The following is a 19,449-nucleotide window of genomic DNA, read 5'->3' as shown; positions in this document are numbered from 1 at the left end:
GCAAAATTACACCAAAGGCAGTGCACTTTCAACTTTATTTTTTCCTTTTTATTAATGAAAAGTCACCAGGTAACCCAGTAAGCACTGGACCAACATACAGCAATAACAATATTCAGAAGGAGCAAAAGGGGAACAAACGATTTCCAGGCTAAGAAGCAAAACAGAGCAGCAAGTTAAGACAGTAAAAATGCGAAGCTCTTGAAACAAGAACTTGCTTTATTCATCATACACACAATAGAAAACACTTTTCCTCTGTATTTCTGTCTGAATGTTTCATCTCTGTACACACGTTGTTGCCAGTGAGCTCTGTGAGTGTTTGTCCTTGTCGAGGAAACTGTGAGATGTTTGAGAAGGTAAGGTGAACAGAGCGAGGCACCAGGGGCCGCTGGGTGCAGTCAGTACATGTCTCGAAGCCCCAGGTTTCCACGGTGAGTGGAGGAGCCATGAGCCACAGTGACGCTGTAGCAGTACAGCAAGTCTGTCAGCCACTGTTCCCTGGTCTCGCCACGGGAGTACCTCTGGAACACACACACACACACACACACAGTGACATTAGGTAACAGTCTCCATGGGGGGTAAAGCAGGCAATCTTTATAACTATATATAACTCCATTATATAGAACTCCACAATCCGTCCCTGTTTTTCCTTCTAATTTAATTAAATGTGTGCTGTTTACCGTGAGATCTTGTATAATGTGTTGCAGCAGAGCGGCGTTGGCCAGCAGGTGATTGCGGAGCGGCGTGTGCTGCAGCAGCATCGACAGGATCTGTCCGAGCTGTGGCAGCTCCTCCTCACACAGATCTCCGACACGCAGCGACTGCAGAACCATCCGCAGTAGGCGGGGGATGGTGCTCAGCGCCGACACACACGCACCCCATATCGCCTCCCTGCAAAGGGTGGCAGAGGTCACAATCTGTGTTTAACGCACTTGTCATCGATCTTTACTGCCTGACAAAGGCAAACAGCAGTAACCAGTTTTGTGTGTTTTAACAGTCAAATGCCATTACGAGGGTTTAGATTTCATATCAGCAAAAATTAGGGATGGGACGAAATTCAATATATCGTAATACAAAAATATGACAATACATCTGGGGCAGAAAAATGAATTGCAGTATTAGCTTCATTTTATTCTGCTGTAGTAATCACAAATGTGATGCAATTTCACAAGCTCTCCATCCAAATTATTTGCACTTTGTAATTACATTTTAAAATTGTTGTTTACATTGTAGCAAGCCAATACCAATATCAAATCGGGAACCCCATATCGCATTTTGAATCATATCATGACATAAGCATAATGTCCCATCCCTAGCAAAAATCATACCCATAAATATTATTAAATGATACAGAGTCCATTTCCATACCAGCAATTCTTTTGTCAAGACAGGAGATATACACTGAAGACGGAGTGTCAGTTTCCATTGTCATTCTGTTTAAATATCAATGCAGCTAAATGTTGAGCCTACACTAACACTCAGGCAAAAGGTGGTGTAGTGAATAGGGAAACCGTCCTTCAACCGGACATGAGCAAGACACTGAATCCTTACCAGCTCCATGGTTGCTGGTTTGTAGCTGACCCTTTGGAGGATGATACATGAAAATAATTTCTCTACAGGGATCAGTGAAGTGTCTCAATCGTTCAACACACACCTTTTGTGGTTGGTATCGGAGGGAGCCTCCTGCTGCAGGGTGACGAGCAGAGCCAGCAGGCTGAGGCAGCACTGACACAGGAAGCGCAACACAGGGTCACTGGGCAGGACGGACAAGTCCAAGAGTCTGGCCACTGCTCTCAGCAGCCCCGCCGCCATACTGTCAGGCACCACCCCTAACCTGGTCTGAGACACACAGACAAACACAGACGTTACATGCTTAGTCAGCTCCACATCATCCAATAAAGGCAGAAAAGCAATTCAAGGAATGGAGCAAAGAAATGAGAGCTGAACAAATCAATTAAAGACGGAGAAATCCTCAATGTTTTTCCCCTTAATGGAAATTTGTTTCTTACCAGGTATTTGCAAATGCCATTTTGCAAAATGTCGAAGCACTGAGCCTGTGAGCCCAGAGTTTCCAGACTGTGGCAGACCTCCTATGGATGAAATACAGTTCTATCAGCATAAATAATTTCACAGGCTCAGTTAGAAGAGGGTGAAAGCCATATTGTACCAACTAGTCTTAAAACAGACATGCTTTTCTCTTCAATTAACTTAGATGTAAATGTAGACATGTGCTTTCCTGTATTAAAGATTCCTTCATTGATATACTGCTGCCAAATCCATTGCAATAGAGCATTCTTATTGTAGCAATGCAATGTGACCACAGCCTTTATAAAACAGATGCTTTGTGCTTTCATTTGGGAGAATTTGGGACATTTCCAGTCTGATTTTTGTTGAAATCTTTCAAGTCTGTCCAGCGGAATACAAAGTGATGTTTCTAAAATGACGAGAGAGGGAGCAATACACTATTCCTGATGGCTACTGTAGCTGTGATGGTTAGGTTTTCTTCCTGGAGCCCACAAGTTACAATGAACAAATTCTGCATCACGTAAAGCACATTTAAAGCAGACGAATAGAGTGAGCATGGGCTCTCATCACAATTCAAGGGGGTTAATATTTGCATAATGGCACAACAGAGACCTCGACCTAAACCCCACTGTTCCCAACTTCCCAAGGCCCTCCATTTCTAGAGGTGACAGTGTCCAGAGCCATATCAGGTAATGAGAGGTGATCCATCGGAAAATTGGACAATCTTTTTAAACAATGTTTTATGAGCCAAAACAATAGCAGGAGGGTGAAATCCAACAGCAGTAATGATATTACTGGGAGACAGAATTAAGGAGCAAATGAATGAGAGCCACCCTCTCTGCCTCAATCAGCTTCAACTGGCATTCATCAGACAAACCACATTACTGCTGTGCACCAACAGAGTGTTGTAGCATGCTAAAAACAAATGTGAAAAACATACCACAGTATTCCTATAATCTGTGTTTCAATGCCGTCATGAAGCGCTGCCTTTACCACAAAAGAATCAGTAAACAATCTCTGAATTTCTTTCTTGCCAAGATGGAGACGAGATGGGTTTAAGGCGAGACAAAAGGCCGTCCGTCACACCATCAACTTCTAAAAGGTGAAAAATAAGGCTCAACTTTTCCTCATTACTTTCAAATCAAAATCACATTTCTCATTAAGTTTTATCAAATTGAGGTATGTGTGTGTGTGTGTGTGCTACAGTGCTGAAGTGTGTGCGAGCCAGTGGGTGTCAGAACCATGCACCTGTTGGCATTCTCCCCGTCATTAAAAACAATCCCGTCTCATTAGTTGAATCAGAGTTGACACAGTCCGTCCCTTAATGCCGTCCCCCCTGCCACCCCATGGCCCCTCCCTCCTCCTTCCCGCCACTTGGCTGTGATTGACTCAGACAGGGAGATGAGAGAGGCAGGATCTGAGGCCTTAATTGAGGAGCTGAATTAGTGATTATACCCCCCCACCCCCACACACACACACATACATTCACACACACTTGCCCCAGGGCACAGTTACGTTAACGGTAATTTCTGTGCAGAAATGTCACACTCCCATCATGCCATGGGCTCTCATTAGCATTTCTGCGTATCCGCTGTGCCCGATAACCACGCATCTCCAACCTGCGCAACGCGATAAAGGTTCCCCTCTCAGCCGGAGTGCCACGATAAAGCTTCCCCCTCTGAGCTCTATATAAGAAAAAGAGAGACCAGGGGGAACTGAAAGACCAGCGCTGTGTCCAGAATATCAACACTTTTCTAAACATAATGTCTCTCCTTCCTCTTTTCTCACCTTCTACTCCCTGCAAATTCATTGCCACACCGCTTCCAAGTGTCGGTGGGTGGTCGGGGTTTTGGTAAATGCTAAGATGTGTGCAAGTTTGGGTTTCTTATTGGAGGGAGCGTGCAGTGGTACTCACCTCAACGACATCCCAGTGGTGTGTGAACTGCTCCAGAGGGGTGGGGTAGAGGCTGAGGGGGGACAGCGGGGAGGGGGGGAGGGCGCTGTCATCACTGGCCTCCTGCAGGGTGGCCAGCTCGTCAGACGAGAACCCTGTCAGGGTGGAGAACAGGAAGCTGATGTGGTCCACGTCCTGCAGAGCTGCTTCCTGGCTCCCGACTGACCAGCCACTCAGAGACGACCTGAAGAACATTATACCCAAACACATGAACTTGCAATCCGCATTAAACAGAAAGTTGACTAACTATCTTTCTGAATAGCAGAGTTTTTCCAGCTTGTAGAACCTGTAAGGATGAGACTTTTCAGTATTTTACGTCTTTTTAGACACACATCTTACATTAATTTCTGAATAACGGTTTCCTGCTTTATCTATTCCTGATCACAGCTCTGGGGAATACTCATGAGGTTGTGTTTTGTACCTGTTGTGTGTGTTGTGAGTGCATGAGGGCACACAGTGCATGCGGATACAGTGAATCATTTTGATATAATGCCTCCCTGTCCTGAAGGGAGGATAGATCTGCAACAGTAGGAAATGCGTGTGAATAAAAGTGTGTTTTGTAAAAGCCCTGGAGGCACATACAGACAGAACCATTTTCTCAATGTTCCATGACGAGGCTGCATTCCAACCTCCCAAAGAGCTCTTTGTATCACACACACACACACACATCCCTTCCCATATGACTGCAGCACCCCCCTCTCAAGATTTGTATAACACTGCCCCACTGACACAAGCGAAAGGTCATACACACGCGCAAACACGCATGTATGCATACACACACACACCTGGAGATGTGTGACAGAACATCACCAAACTAAGTTTTCATTGTCACCAAGCAGCTGAATATCAAATATACCTCCACATCAACACATGTCAAGAGGCAGTTAAGCAACCAGATAAACTAGCAGGGATTCACTTTGAAGGCGCAATACTGCCATCCAATGGTTGCAGGCTGCAGTTCTTTCCCTTCAGTCGCTGTCTGCATGTGTGTTTGTGTGTCCACCGCTTATCTATTGCCATGATCTGCTGCTCTCCTGATAAGTCAAATTGTTTGATTCCATTACTTGGGGCATTCCATTACTGTCGGACGTCTCCTTCCTCAGCAGGAGTGACTGAAGTCTGTCTCCATACATACTCATAGAGGCACGCACACGTCTACAAAGTGAGTTCATGTACCCCTTTGCAGGTCTAGGGGTCTTCAAGCTCACCTAAGGTGTACGATACGAATCAGGGTGGCAGCTAGACCGGCAGAGATTCGCCCAGTAGTGCAGCAGCGGCTCAGATTGGCCAGAAGAGACTGAGACATCTTGGGTAGGAAGTAGAGCAGCTGTACCAATCGCTGCTGAGACTCCGCTGGTAAAAGTACCACAACTCCTTCCTGTGGATCTGCACACAAACACACACACACACACACACACACACACACACACACACACACATAAGCCACATGTAATTACATAGACACAGCAATGCACTGCCCGCCTAGGGACAAAACGCTGAGTTACAGCTCTATCAAGGAAGAGACAGATACCATGAAAACCAGACCATGTTCAGGCTAGTAAAGAGAAAGAGAGAGACAGACAGGCAAAGCCACTATAGAGAGTGATCAGATAATAGTCTGTGTGTGCGTGGTGTTCTGTCGGTCTCTGACGCACATGCTGATGTCAGAAGCCCCTCAGACAAAAGGAGTCTTGTGATGGTGAATTGCTGGCTCTGCGGCAGTTTCTGTCAGAACGCTGACCCCCCTCCTTACACCCTAACCCGTCCCCATCCTCGCCCCCCTCCGCTCTGTCACACCAGCCCAACTATCTGACCATTCTCCAGCCAAAGGATGTGGACGGGCTTCCAGAGCTCTCTGCTTTCCGCCTCTGGTTGAAATTCAGTTTTACAAAGTTGTCCTGGGTGGGAAGCATAGAGTTCTACTGCCCCCTAGGGAAGACACAGTGCAACTTGGGTCTGTAGTTCACAATTCTGCTGGACTCGTAACATTCTTGTGTAATGTGACCATCGTTGTTGCTGCATTCTGTACTGTTACTGTTTGAGCATGATGCTTATTTGACACATTTATTTTACAATATGCCACTGTTTTTTCTTCCTTTCTTTTTTGATTGACCTTTTGCAATTAATAGTATTCCCATGATGTCACATGTATTTCCTACCAATATGGTGCTTTACAGTATAGACAACTCATTGGCTGTGGCTGATTATAATTACCTGTTATTTTCCTACCAAGTATGGTGATGTAAAAGAATACTATGAATAGGGAACATCTGAAAAAGAGCTTGGTCTTGGTACATCTCCCTTGAATTTAATTCTCCTAACTCATATGCAGTCAACTGGAACTGTGTAGTAATTGCATCTGATAAGCCATGTAAGTATGGTTATGACCATGCTTACGTGGTCAAATTTCACAGAAAAAGAAATAACGGTAACAAATTGCCCCAACCCCCAAGTCACTAATCACTGTCTGTGTCTTGCTCCTGTCTCTCTGTGTGTGTGTGTGTGTGTGTGTGTGTGTGTGTGTGTGTGTGTGTGTGTGTGTGTGTGTGTGTGTGTATGTGTGTGTGTGTGTGTGTGTGTGTGTACCATAGAGCCTGCAGGCGTGTGTCTGTAGGCTGTTGAGCAGGTCCTTGTTGCCTCGAGAAGCAGCAGCCTGGATGGACAGGATAAGTCGGGCAGACAGAGCGGGGTTACGGTGGCCCAGCTGGGTCAACTGCACAGGGAGAGCTGCCAACCACCGACACAGCATCTTACTCCTGCAGAGAAGGACGGAGAGATAACGTACAGCGGTGCATGTGAACCAAGTGGAGCCAGAGTGGAGCGAGGAACAGGGTGGCCATGATATAAAGGGACACCTGGAGTGTTTGTAATTTTAGGAAGCTGTTTTTCACCAACATGTCAGTGGTATATTAAGCACTTTGGTTTCCTTTCTTATTTTGTTGGTTGTTTCTGTCTATTTATTCACTGCATTTGGTCTAGTTATAACCTCAATGTATGCTTTTTTAGATGACAAGCAAACAGGCCCACACACTCTGTGGAATTTACTCCAATATATTATACAGTAAGCACAACAGTAATATTATCTGATGCAATAAATAACAAAATGAAGAGAAATACAGCCCAAGTGTCAAAGGGCAATATCATGCAATCTAAGAATTTGGCCTATGAGAGAACAATCAGTATTTGTGAGCATGAACAGCTGGTTTCACCCTGAAGCTGCGAACCAGAGAACCAAGACTGATCTGTGATTTCACACACATGTACGGCCTGGATCTGGTCCACTGACAATGAATGGTCTCTTGATGTGTCCATAAAATATTTGTCATAACTTCACATGAAAAATAAACTCTATATTATAATAGTGTTATCGGTTTAATGTGACTTTAATGTGCTGTGTTGCTTACAACAACACATAGCCTATAATTCCTTGTGTCTCAGTTACTCTCCAGTTCCCTGTAGGGCTAAATACTGTAAGATGTTGAGGATACTAAATAAATTTCCTATTTGAACAATGCTTTGCTTTGATCATATGTAATTACCCTGTTATGCCTGTATAGGCCTAATGGGAAATTCCTCTCTGCACAATTAAAAGCATACCCATCATGCAAGTCTCAGTGAACAAATATTTTTTTCATAAATGGGCCTTTATGACTAATTGATAGTGCTGACATCATTATGCTTTGAAAATAAAAAAAGAAATGACAAACTAGAGCCCAGATTGCCCTTTCTTAGTAAAGCTGAGAAAGAAACGCAACAGACTGGTTCAAAACCTCAAGGGTGATAAGATTAATTTCATTGACGTCAGCTCTGCCTACATGTACAGACATAAAAGTATCATCTCTAGAGTGCAACATTTCAAGAGGGCCACAGATCTGATGGCTACTCCTACGAGTTGGGCTTTGGTACACAACCTGCTGATTTAATATTTGATTTTGAAAAAAGGTATCACACGTAGAATGTCTTCATTGATTTACCAAATCAACTGAAACCGTATTACAAATCTAGCATTAAAACATGGCTACTAGCATCACAGACAGTAACCCCTATAAGCTGTTTCATGTGTTCATTTAGGAGGATTTGGGAGGCTTCAGGTTGGACTTTCTGCAAAAGCTCAATAGTCCATTGCAAACAATACAGTGATGATTCTAAACCAGCAGAAAAGAGAAATACATTGTCCCCAATATCTACAGGTCATATTGGGTCACTGTTGATGTGATGGCTACATTATTTAGTAACGTATATGAATTATCGGTTATTTGAAAATCCCACAAGTTAAAAAACATGACTGAGGTTTACCTGGCAATGTGTGTGTGTCCTTGCTCCTGCAGGTAGAGCTTACTGTAGAACGACAGCAGTAGAGATCTTGTCTGCAGAGTCAGGTTCCTCTGCTGGTAGTAGACATAAACTGCTGCCAGCAGGTCCTCTGTCACTGCTGCGCAAACAAACACACATACAGAGACTAACATTAAAAATGCCTTCACATTGATTAACAAATTACCTGGCACTTTAGCATGCAACAAGCACCTTCACAGTCTTTATGTTTTTGAATCGTGAATATGTTCTGTAGATCAAATTGCCTAATTAAGGGCATTAAAGTCTTCTAATCTCCTAGAATTCACGCTTACATATTTAATGAGTCAGACACACATGCAGACGGACAATTTCACACATACAACCTCACCACACACACTTACTTTTGCTCCTCTGTGTGAGCACCATCCTCCACACGGTGCCCAGCAGCATGTGCAGCTGTCTGTAGCTCAGCTTTACTCCGCTGGCCAGAGTGTCTCTGACAAACGACCTCAGGGGGAGCAGCCAGTCAGCGTCAGTCTCCCGACCGAGCCCCTGCCCCTGGCTGAGGAATACCATGACCTGGCACAGTGTGATGTTCAGGGCTAGAGGCTCCACCGTCTGCCCCGGGACTGCTGTGGCCTGCTTAATCCTGAAGGCGTGAGGGTAAAGTTAGGGTACTCACACCCAGTTTGGGTACTCGTACAGGTATTATGACCCAACATGGAAAAACAGGACTATTGCATTTCATAGACTACTGATCCTTGCATTCAAAGCTTTAAAACAGTATTTTAAACGTAGCGGTCAATGCATTATTTTGTTTGAAATATTAATTACTGAATCGAAAACTGCATTTTGATCAAACTTTTCTGACATAAAATGGGTTTCCTGTAAACTTAAATGAGCCTTGGTTTCATGGTATTTGGTCAAAAAAAACACACGTCACACCCACTAGTACCAAGGTCACTACAGGTAACAACTTTCAAATTCTTTTCTTCACCTCTCACATCACCTGCAGAGCAATGTTCACCTCAATAAAAGAGGAAGGAAGGAAGGAAGGAAGGAAAGAAGGAAGGAAGGAAGGAAGGAAGGAAGGAAGGAAGGAAGGAAGGAAGGAAAGAGGGATGTTCCCTTGACATGTAAACAATTATATCCCTTACCTCTTGAGGTCAATCTTCTTCTTATGTTTAGGTGTGTCCCGAGTGCCGTAGGGAAAGTTCTTCATGAAGTGCTGCTTAAAATCTCCCAGGTACTCATTACGGAACCATACGTCCTACACAGAGACAGTGCAGTCTGTCACTTTCTGCAAAACCATTTTCTTTACCAAATAAACTGTGTGTGTGTGTGTGTGTGTGTCTCGTCTCACCAGTGCATCCTGGTGCTCCCTCTGTGGTGCCAGCTTTCTCAGCAGCTGCAGGATTGATAGGACCTGGAACATGATTGACATGGAATCTGGGGTGAGCAGGTGGGACCCATCAGCGCTGTTCCAGGGAGAGTCACTGGCACTGGCCTCTACCCACACCTCCAGCAGAAGGGGCACCAGTGTTGCTGCAAAGCTCTGAACTGCTTCAGCTGAGCCAAGCCCCTCACCCACTCCAGCTCCTGGGTCCACCTCCGGTCTGCACAATGACGGAGAATGAAAGAAAGAAACAGGGGGAGGGGATTATGTTGCGTATTCCCATCTGATTCATATTCCGCGATGAGCACAGGAGATGGTGGCGTTCCTCCTACCTGAGCCTGTAGGTGGAGTGTGGAGTGGGCTTGGCCCCAGAGTGTTCGTACACCTTAACTCCGGTCTTGCTGTAGGTGAGCTCTTCCCAGTTGAGATCCAGAGGTGTGAGCCCTCCCTCTCCACTGGAACCAAACACCCCTTCAGTTGGGACAGACACATCACCTTCCTCCACTGGCCTTTCCTCAACTACTGCCTGCAGAAAACGCCCCAGCCTGAAATAGAGTGACACAAACATCAAAGTTAGCAGTTTAACTCATTTCTTTAATTAGTCTCATCACATAATCTGTTTGTGTGCATGTGCATCTGTACCTGAGGAGCACAGTGAGGCGCCACTGCTGGCTGGTCACGGCCCTGTTAGGGTTGACTGACAGGGCCCAGCTCCTCCCCTTGGTCTCCTGAGCCTTTTTGGCTCCTCCGCTGGTGCGTCTGTGGGAGATCAACTCCAGGAAGTTGGTGAGGAGGATAGCAGGCCGCGCCGCTAACAGGGCAGGGTAGTGTTCCAGCAAGACATCCAGGACCTTCATGGCGTCCTCCTGGATGCCTGTCTCAATGTGGGTCATGGCACAGGACAGGTGGGCACTGAGGAGGGGAAAAAATGGAGCCACTCGCTCTGCAGGCACACACTGTGCAATGAACCTGGAGGCAGTGCACAATTTTAGACAGGTTAGCCTGTGTGATCTGAGAAAGAAACAGAAGGCGAATTTTCATTATATTGTATTGTGATAATCCAGACTGTTGCTTCTTCTAACCTGAGCAGACGTGTGGCTGCCATGCGAACATTGCCATCCTTGTCTGTGAAAACAGCTGCCACTTCGGAGAGCAGGCGGGAGAGATGCTGCTCTAACAGAGAAGGATTAAGAGACAGCAGCTCTCTCAAACCCAACAAGGCACTCTGCTTCACATTGCCATTGTAATGGTGGAGCTGGGACAGGAGGTCCTAATGGAGTAAGAGGGGAGGAAGAGGAGGAGAAGACACACAATTTGTAACGCTAAGATACAGTGAACATTTTGTGAAAGCAGCCTGATGTGTGTACGTGTGTGTTTCAAAGAGAGAGTGAGAGAGCTTACATTGATGCCAAGCTGTCTGTGTGTGGTGGGGCCACTGGTGTCTCTCTTCAGCTGTTCAGATAGATTGATTCCCTTGGTGCGGAAGTTGGTGTTGGTGGCATTATCAGCTTTGGGCTTCTTCTTTCCCACCTTTAACTTGACTTTCTGGAAGTCATCCTGTCTCTTCTTCTTCTTGGCCTTCATCTCTGAAGTCTATACTGGTACCTGTCTTAGATGGGAGGGAGAAGGGGGTTAATTGAATGGAATGAGTGCGTTGACTTCCTATTTCAAGAAAACCATACAGACCACTAGCATCAGAGAATCAGAGTCGGGATGTAGTGTTGGGTAGCTAGAGCATTGAAAGGATTACTTTGTTTAGCAGCACAAACTACACACACTACTCTGGTGCTCTCAGGCTAATTAAGCATTTTGATTAAAAATAAGTACAACAGCGCAGCAATAATTATACAAACGTTAACGTTAGCTAACTAGCCAGCCAACCCCCTTGCAAGTTCAGCACCATGTGAAGCAGAATGCCTGACATTTTGTTTTACTTACCGTTGTAAAAAAAAAAACCTTGGCTACTCACGTCAGAGGTTTATAGCACATCAAACATTCGTCGGTCCTGAATAAAAGCTAGCCTGCTGACAATTATCAAAACACGAAAACAAATATGTTCTGCATTCAAGCTCGTGTTGATGAATTGGGTCCTCTGACTTCATGTACGCATGTTTAGGAAACCAGGGACGCCCCGATGCTCAGTGAGCGGGCGGTGCACGACGGTTGCGGATATAAACTCTGTGGAAGAAGTTTTCCATGTTATGCTTTAGGTAAACGTCTAAATATAAAACGAGCGCACTGCAAAGTTGTTTTCACATCTGCCTGGAAAGTATTGTTGTTTTCAACGCATCTTTCCTAAGCAATGCGATAGCTAAACGCTGGTGAGCAAAACGAACGCACTGCATAGTTGTCTTCACATTTGCCTTGAAAATCTGGTCCCTTTTTAATGCCTGAACTTGATGGATTTTAAGGTAAACGGTTTTTTTGTTTTTTCATAGTGTCATTTAGATATTTACCTCCTGTTTTTAAGCTCCCGACGAGAGGGGCAAAGACGGTCTGTTTTTAAACTGGCGAAAGTACCAGAGAGTCTCAAAGGGCCTTTCCACTCGCATCCATTGTGGGTTTTTTTTCACAACCTAACAACTAGCAGGCTGTTCTCCTGACCTCGCAGGGTTATCTGCTGCTTCAACCAACTTGCAGTTTGTATGAAAATTAACCAGGTAAGTTGGTAAATGTGATTTTACCTTTTAACCAGTCATGATAGCTATGTTATTTGATGAATACTTACGAAGCTATTACGCTTTTTGACAGCCAGCATGACGTTAGCAAAACGCTGGTAGCCTAGTACCCAACTAGGTCTAATGTAATTTACAGGCCAGGGACGAAACGAAACAAGTCGGATAACCTTCATAAATTGAGTGCCTCTTAATCTAGCTGTCTCATAACCAAATGTCGACTTACAGGTGGTATGCCTGTAATCATAAGTAGGAATTCAAAGGGATTTAGTTGGTATAAGAATGATTTTGATACGGTCTTCCGTCTATCACAGTTCAGGAATGGAGGGGATCGAAACTGAACTTGCTGCGCAGCCAACAAATTCGCAAAGTGGGGGGCCGCCACCTGCAAAAAGGTTTAAAAATGCCAGGGTAAGATATCACCCTTTCACAATGGAAGGAACAACACACAACTAAATACAAATATCAAAATAAAACCGTATAGCCTTCTGTCGAGTTCTCTCACACTCACACATACATGAATTTCACGCACGATAACGGGGAAATGTTTTTTTCTTCCCTGATATTATGGTTTACAAAGACTGCTGTGATGCCTGAAGCGGCAGAGACAAGTGGCAAGAGCCTGTGGAACTGTTGCCGGCCTCTCTGCTCTCAAACCTGGTCATAATTGCACATTGGTTCAAGAGGACCCCACTCAGTGGTGTCACCTCACAATTATAGCCTGATATCACTGTTCCTGTATTTAAGGAACTTTTCAGCTCCAGTGTTGCAAACTCCAGGCTCTTTTGCTTCACAATGCAAACATTTCTTATTCAGTGTTATGCATACAGTTGTCAGATCTTGCAGCCCTTCAGATTTGACATCAATGAGCTTTACGCATAACGTAAACTTGGTTCTTCAGTGGTTCACTGAACCTTTAGCTCATGGCAGGCTACTCAGATTTTATTTCTGAGTGCTGCCACTTTGGACATGTTTGTATATTAAACTTTAGTTATGTACTTTAGGCTTCATTCAGTGTCTCTTCTTTCTCTTATTTATCTATTCAACAAATAATTGAGTGCTGCTGTTCTGCATTCTCATTTAATGAGAATTCAATGTGATCAGCAGAGTAAAGATTTTGACAGCGGTTAGACACTTGTCTCAGTGACATGCCCCTGCCTGATGCAGGGAACATGTAGGATGAGCTAAATTGCTCCATGGCATATAAAGTGTGGAGGACAGGGATGAGGAGTTCAGTCCTCTGCAAAGCGTCATCCTGTCACTAATGCCTATATGTGTCTCTCTTCTCCATCTGGGTTTATTCCCTCCACTGACAGAGAAAGCAGCTGCAGCATTCTGCTGACATAGGTAAGTCCTTGCTACTCATGGTACCACTGCCAATGATGAGAGTTGAAGGCTGAGACCTTGATCCCCTGCTTCATTTGACTGCTGATCGAGGTGGTGGCATGTTCACCACTCTTGGAGATTCACTCTCTCAGAAGTGGGGATTTTTGTGGTGCCATCCACGGATTTAGACTTTAGGGTTCAGTGTTTTCCACTGCTGAAGTTTATTTGCAAAATATTTTATAATGTCTTGCATAAATTACAAATTTAGCTAAACCCATTGAATGCAGTTTGACATTTTAGATGGTTCTAAGATGAACAAAAATACTGAACAACTTTAGAAATGCCAACCCATTCTTATAGGATATTGCTACAGTAAAGACCAGCATCTTTAGCCCCTGGCGACTGTAATGGTGAGAGCTCTTAAGACAGGGTTTTTAATCAGTGGGGCATAATTGCTATCAACCATGCATCTGTGGTGGTTGTTGATGAGTACCCTTAATGTTAAAGTGCAATGCACTTTTTGTGCTGGGTGATAATTGTGTGAACATACATTTTTTTCCGTCAAAAATATTTTTTAAACACTGCTGATTGCAGTATTCTCTTTTTTCACTCTGAGGCCTGTGCCATCCTGGCTTGACTTCAGTGATTATGTGATGAATTACATTATTCCTCAATTCTAGTGAACCCCCCCTTTCCTGGTTACCTGAGTATTATAAACTATGCCAGGCTTTTATTGTTCTCCTAGAATTGGACTGCTTCATCGATGTCCACACAGAAGTTTTACTTTTGTGGATGGGCATAGTGAGAAGCAATGCATCATAGGAGCTGGAGTCCTGCAGCCCAGTTTGGGCCTGTATGGGGGTTAGCAGAGAACTGCTGTTCCCAATCTTTCCTGCTTCAAAAGCACGTGCGAGGAGTTCGGGTTTCTAATGGTTGTTCAGTTAATATAGGGCCTATAAAATCCATGCCTGATTTAACAGGCCTCCTGACGCTGTAGTTGGTATAAAACCACAACACATTTGTTTCATTGCAATGTCTCCTTTTTGTATATGATTATCCTCAGCCACAGGCTGTGTGAGGGTTAGTTGTCTGGACGTGAACCTTGAGGTCTCACTTGTCCATCAGTTGTGGACCACTGTAAAGCTTCAGCTCTAGGCAAATCTGTTTGCTTTGCACTGACCACTGTTGTGTTTTCCCAGTCTTCACGAAAGGGACAACCATCCAGACCATTGCCTCTCTCACCAAACACTTGAAGGGCGTCACTGAGCCTGTCATCGGTAAGTAGAAGAGTCAGTTCCTCACGTACTTCTACCTCCTCTCATTCCATGTGGAACTACTTGACTAATGATCATTACATATCCACAGGTCTTCAGTATGTATGGGAGTACCGCAGCCCCAGTAAATCTGTCCCGCCGCACTACCAGTGTAAACTCTGCACCGTGTCCCGCTTACAGCATGACATGTTGGCCCATGTCAAAGGCTGGAAACACAGCTTCAGATATTTGGTGAGTGCAGTGGTTCCTTGGTGTGTCCAGTCAAGTGTTACACGTATACTGGTGCTGGAAAAAGTACCGCTGTACCTAATTGTAGGCCATATCTGGCCAGAAGACTGTCATATATTTTACAATCATAGCTTTTAAGGCTACATAACATACCAGTGTAAAATTTCACCCAACAGCTAATCTTACAGCCAAGATTAGCATTAGCATTGCAAAAGAGGTGATCAAATTTTACAAGAGAATAAGGGTTAGAAGTTAAAAATTGGCTTAGAGATTCCCTTAGAGAGTTTTGCCACTGGCATGCAAGAGCATTGAAGCAGTGCAACAGCAAAAAGGCTCCTTCAGAATTACTATCAGTGGCTTTTTGATGTAGAAAAAATGTCAAGTAAACCCTACCCTTCAATTGCAATATTTTGTCATGTTATCTACTTAATTTAAATGCCATTGAGTTTAGTTTGAGTATCTTTCTATTCTGTGATTTAATATTACAATTCATGCTGTGATACTTTGGCTGGTATCTGGGCTAAAATGAGAATTTGGGTATCCTGACAACATTAGTGCAGTTGAAATTGAATTTTTTTGTGTTAGTGAGCACTTTAATATTTTCCTTATTTTGGTGCGATTCTCTGACATGTACAGAAGCGGGCCCACCCTGATAAGGCCGCATGTGAGGAGGAAGAAGCCATTAAAGACCCTGCTGTAAGGAAGAAAATTAAAGAGACTGCAGCCGAGGTGGAGAAGACGGAGGGGAGGGGTCAACTCAAGGTGAGTGTCGGGGAGACCAAGACGAGAGCCAAGATGTACTGCTGCTGCAATCATATGGCTCAGAGTAGAAATGGTCTGTAATATTGGCTAGAATCCAAGATGGACACTGTTGTACACTGGCTGTACATTGTAGCAGAATTTTTAGGTATATTCACATCCACCCCCCTTGATTTACACATTGATGAAAAGCATTTGCTGACTTTCTTGACCTATCACCACTGGAAATCTCTGTTTTACACTAGTGTTTCTAAATCTTCTAATAAAAAACAACCTTTTCATATATCCATATCTTAAAAATGTCCCATGATTTGGTTTCAAGTTGTGTGTCTACTCTATTTACATTTTTGATTTGGGTTGTAGGTGATCCTGAAGGAGCCCTGTGATGTTCCTGCCTTCAAAGGACTCCGTAAGTTACTGTGTTATATGGATTACTTCAGTGTGAAAGGTTTTCCAGATGGGTTGTGATTCTGAGTTTTGTATGTTTCTCTGGCTCTCCTCTTTCTGTGACAGGCTCTGCTATTCCCAAGGTTGTGCCTCCAGGAGGGCCACCAGGGATGGGACTAAAGGGGCAAAATTTTGGTGAGACTTTTTCTGTTTGTGAAGCATGTTCTGTTCCATCTGGTATTATGTATTGCAAGCCTTTCGTCTACATCATTATGTGTATAAATGTAACGAACATGTCTCTCACAGGTGGCAGGTTTTCCGACGGTTTGTTTCCAGGGGAGTATCCCCCTCAGGGACCGCCTTTCTCTGACTATCCAATTGGCGAGCTTCGGGAGCCTGGCATGGGTGGCTATTCAAACAGGCAGGTTTTCCCTGGACCTGATATGGATCGGAGACTGTTCCCAGATGGTGCGGGCCATCACCAAGGGGGAAGTGGAGATGGTTTTGGAAAAAGTGGTGGAAGAGATGGCTATGGAAGGGGTGGACTGTTGGGTGAGAGTCCTGGCAGATGTTATCCTGATGAGTTCAGGGGCAACCAAATGGGGAGTGGCTTAATGGATAGACCAATAGATAGACCAATGGATAGACCAATGGACAGACCAATGGACAGGCCAATGGACAGACCAATGGACAGACCAATGGACAGGCCAGGCTTGATGGGAGCAGCTCCAGAGTCTAGCAGCCTCCCCACTACACTTCTCAGTTACCTGGTTGGTGTCGCAATTTATACAAATGGATCTGAATTTTTAATTTTACTCTTAATGTAGTCATATTTGTATGTTTCTTTGCATTCAACCAAACATACAACTTTTTACATTGTGTGTTTTAGGATACCTTCCGGATAGAGAACGAGAATGATGCGCAGATTGTGCTGAAGGTGACGCAGAAATTAACAGACGTGCTGATGGAGTACAGACTCAGGAGTGTATCTTCGGTATGAAATTATATATGAATCCTGTTCTCAGTACATCTAGAACTTTAAGCATAATGTCAAGGATGGAATGACCTGTAATCTGATAGCAATGTGAGCAACAGTCTTCTGTCACTTAATGCATTATCAGGTCGCTTGAAACAAGTGTCACCGTAGTCGTAGACTGGAGAATTGTCTCTTCCTAAATTCTGTTTTTCCATGTCTCCAGGGTTCTAGTCTGAGCAGCAGTATGAACAAGTCATCATTGAGCTCCATGGGCTACTCCTCTCCACCTTCCAGACTGTCAGGCCCTGGAGACCGCTACTCAGGCAGCCTCTCAGGTACACACAACATTGTCTTGGAGCACCAAGTCTCCTCTCACCTATTTCATCTGAAGTATGCATGACTCAATGGTAGAATATCATGTGATGGCATTGGTTGAGTGGAAAATGCACTACATTGCTATCAGACGTCTGTCATATTTGAAATAAGTGGAAAGTCATGGCCCTTTCACAGAATCTTTCAGTCCTGGGCTGCATTCAGATCTACGTAAAATACTTACTCTTCTGGATGTTGTCTTCCCTTGAATCGAGGGGTGAATCTCCAAAATGCCTGGATGAAAAATGGCTAACAAAGTGGAATTCGGTTCCTCAAGGGAGCATGTATCCTCCCTCGTTTCCTTGCGTTTCCTCCCTCCCACAAAGGGTAGAAAATGCAAGCTTCCAGCATGAAGTGTCCAACGATCCACTGCTCCGCACTGGTCGCAGAATCGACGCTGAATCTAACAGAATGATGGCTGATATTACTTGTGCATATCCTATAAATGTAAGCTGATTTGACAACGTACAGTTTTGATATCAAATGGGAAGGATGTCACAAGATGCAGCGTTTTAAGTATTTCACTATCCTCAAAAAGGCTGATTTAGAGACTAAACAATTTTAGCTGCAATTTTTTGTCTTCAAACATGAGTGTAAAACTTTTTTTTTTCAAATTCTGTTTCTAAGAGTAAATGTATAGGACTCCTTCCAATGTAAAGTAGCGGGGGCCATTCATTTCTGACTTGTTGATCCCTCGCTTTTCTTCCCTTGCTGAGAACCAGAAGGGTTTATTTGTACGTCAGACATTTAGTCACAAGGGCGCTTGCTGAAATGAAGACAGCATGGTAAAGTGGATCCGAATGCAGCCCTGTTCCCTTTCCTCTTCAGTGTGCTCAACATGTCTTCTTTCTGCAGGTTCCTCCAGGTACTCTGATGGTCCATCAAGGTTCTACAACTGACAGTCACCGGAAGCTAATTTGATGCCTCAGTTCTCACATCTCCCTGTCCCATGTGGGTGTTTCACTCTCCCAGAGATGGGAATCAGTTATGTCTGTCCACAGAGAGGGTAGAAAACTTTAAAATCTCCATTGTGTAAATTTATGTGCTTTTAGGTGCAAGTTTTTTTTTTTCTTACTGTAGCTAATTAGCTTTTTTGAATGCTTTTGACTTCTTTAGAACTTCTAAATATGGGGGGAAAAAAGTCTCTTAGCTTGTTGTTTGAGGCAACTTTTACACAAAATGTGATTTATGCATGACGTCGTCACCATTTGGACTTTTAATTGGTCTCAATGTACAGCTATCATGAGTTTCCCATTATGTATTTCTTCTATTAAAATAGATGGAGAAAATGACTTGTTTTTGTCTTTCCATAAGTGAAATGTGACATCATGGTGTGAATCACCCACAGATGGTAAATGCCGGGGAATTCCCCATCACTTGGTAGAACGGATGAAGCCTCACAGATGAGTGGCAAACGTCAACTAATCTTACTACTTGGAAGACTATAGACATAGTGCAATCCATATTTATTTAAAAAGGTGATTAGTAAAATTAGTTTCTCGGTGCTCATGCTAGATTACAATAACGGGTAGCAAGGATTTGGAATAAGTAAACGAGGTCCAAGTCTGTCCACTCAAAGGAATGACTCAGCTGTAGATCTTTTTAAAAGTCCCTGAACTTCATTTTGGGACTATTGGCCCTACTGATGTCTACAAGTTACTTAATTGGCTATTTGACAAAGAAGCTTCTTCCTCTGGAGTAATCTTGTAATTAGACATAAGATATTCCATCATGAAATGTGCCTGTAATCAAGGCTGTCTCCTGCCAACCATGTAGTTAAGCAGTGG

General features: G+C 44.0%; 2 protein-coding genes across 4 annotated transcripts; one reads left to right on the top strand and one right to left on the bottom strand.

The window, feature by feature from the left end:
* Window positions 1-28: 28 nt before the first annotated feature.
* tex10 (testis expressed 10) lies at window positions 29-11,762 on the bottom strand. 3 transcript variants are annotated; one of them, XM_071520240.1, is made up of 16 exons: window positions 11,635-11,762; window positions 11,067-11,270; window positions 10,748-10,935; window positions 10,308-10,634; window positions 9,998-10,210; window positions 9,633-9,885; window positions 9,427-9,539; window positions 8,671-8,918; window positions 8,273-8,408; window positions 6,563-6,732; window positions 5,185-5,362; window positions 3,938-4,160; window positions 2,007-2,087; window positions 1,652-1,836; window positions 678-888; window positions 29-518 (listed from the first exon to the last, which is right to left on the bottom strand). In XM_071520240.1, exons 2-16 carry the CDS (start codon window positions 11,247-11,249, stop codon window positions 396-398), a joined length of 2,832 nt encoding a protein of 943 aa, XP_071376341.1. In that variant the 5' UTR covers window positions 11,250-11,270; window positions 11,635-11,762; the 3' UTR covers window positions 29-395. The 3 variants fall into 3 exon arrangements, with proteins under 3 accessions (XP_071376341.1, XP_071376340.1, XP_071376339.1); XM_071520239.1 differs by having other exon boundaries at window positions 11,067-11,274; window positions 11,604-11,756; XM_071520238.1 differs by having other exon boundaries at window positions 11,604-11,756.
* A 339-nt stretch (window positions 11,763-12,101) lies between these two features.
* On the top strand, window positions 12,102-18,941 carry LOC139644766 (uncharacterized). The gene is made up of 12 exons (XM_071520243.1): window positions 12,102-12,325; window positions 12,655-12,751; window positions 13,657-13,687; window positions 14,866-14,943; window positions 15,032-15,171; window positions 15,805-15,930; window positions 16,291-16,336; window positions 16,441-16,509; window positions 16,621-17,084; window positions 17,204-17,308; window positions 17,514-17,625; window positions 18,518-18,941. Exons 2-12 carry the CDS (start codon window positions 12,662-12,664, stop codon window positions 18,559-18,561), a joined length of 1,305 nt encoding a protein of 434 aa, XP_071376344.1. The 5' UTR covers window positions 12,102-12,325; window positions 12,655-12,661; the 3' UTR covers window positions 18,562-18,941.
* Window positions 18,942-19,449: the final 508 nt, after the last annotated feature.

Source organism: Centroberyx affinis, unplaced genomic scaffold (assembly GCF_046629955.1).
Source record: "Centroberyx affinis isolate AG114_WGS23_722 - 3 ecotype Tasmania unplaced genomic scaffold, CSIRO-AGI_Caff_v1 ptg000782l_1, whole genome shotgun sequence".
In the NCBI taxonomy this organism is placed as follows: Eukaryota; Metazoa; Chordata; class Actinopteri; order Beryciformes; family Berycidae; genus Centroberyx; species Centroberyx affinis.
This window is presented reverse-complemented; position numbering and strand designations above follow the sequence as displayed.

Coding starts and splice junctions, on each gene's coding strand:
- LOC139644766 (XM_071520243.1), top strand. CDS start 12,662: ATGGAGGGGATCGAAACTGAACTTGCTGCGCAGCCAACAAATTCGCAA. Junction 14,944..15,031: donor CGTCACTGAGCCTGTCATCG/GTAAGTAGAAGA, acceptor ACATATCCACAG/GTCTTCAGTATGTATGGGAG. Junction 15,931..16,290: donor AGGGGAGGGGTCAACTCAAG/GTGAGTGTCGGG, acceptor TTTGGGTTGTAG/GTGATCCTGAAGGAGCCCTG.
- tex10 (XM_071520240.1), bottom strand. CDS start 11,249: ATGAAGGCCAAGAAGAAGAAGAGACAGGATGACTTCCAGAAAGTCAAG. Junction 8,919..9,426: donor AAGAAGATTGACCTCAAGAG/GTAAGGGATATA, acceptor TCACGCCTTCAG/GATTAAGCAGGCCACAGCAG. Junction 1,837..2,006: donor ATGGCATTTGCAAATACCTG/GTAAGAAACAAA, acceptor TGTGTGTCTCAG/ACCAGGTTAGGGGTGGTGCC.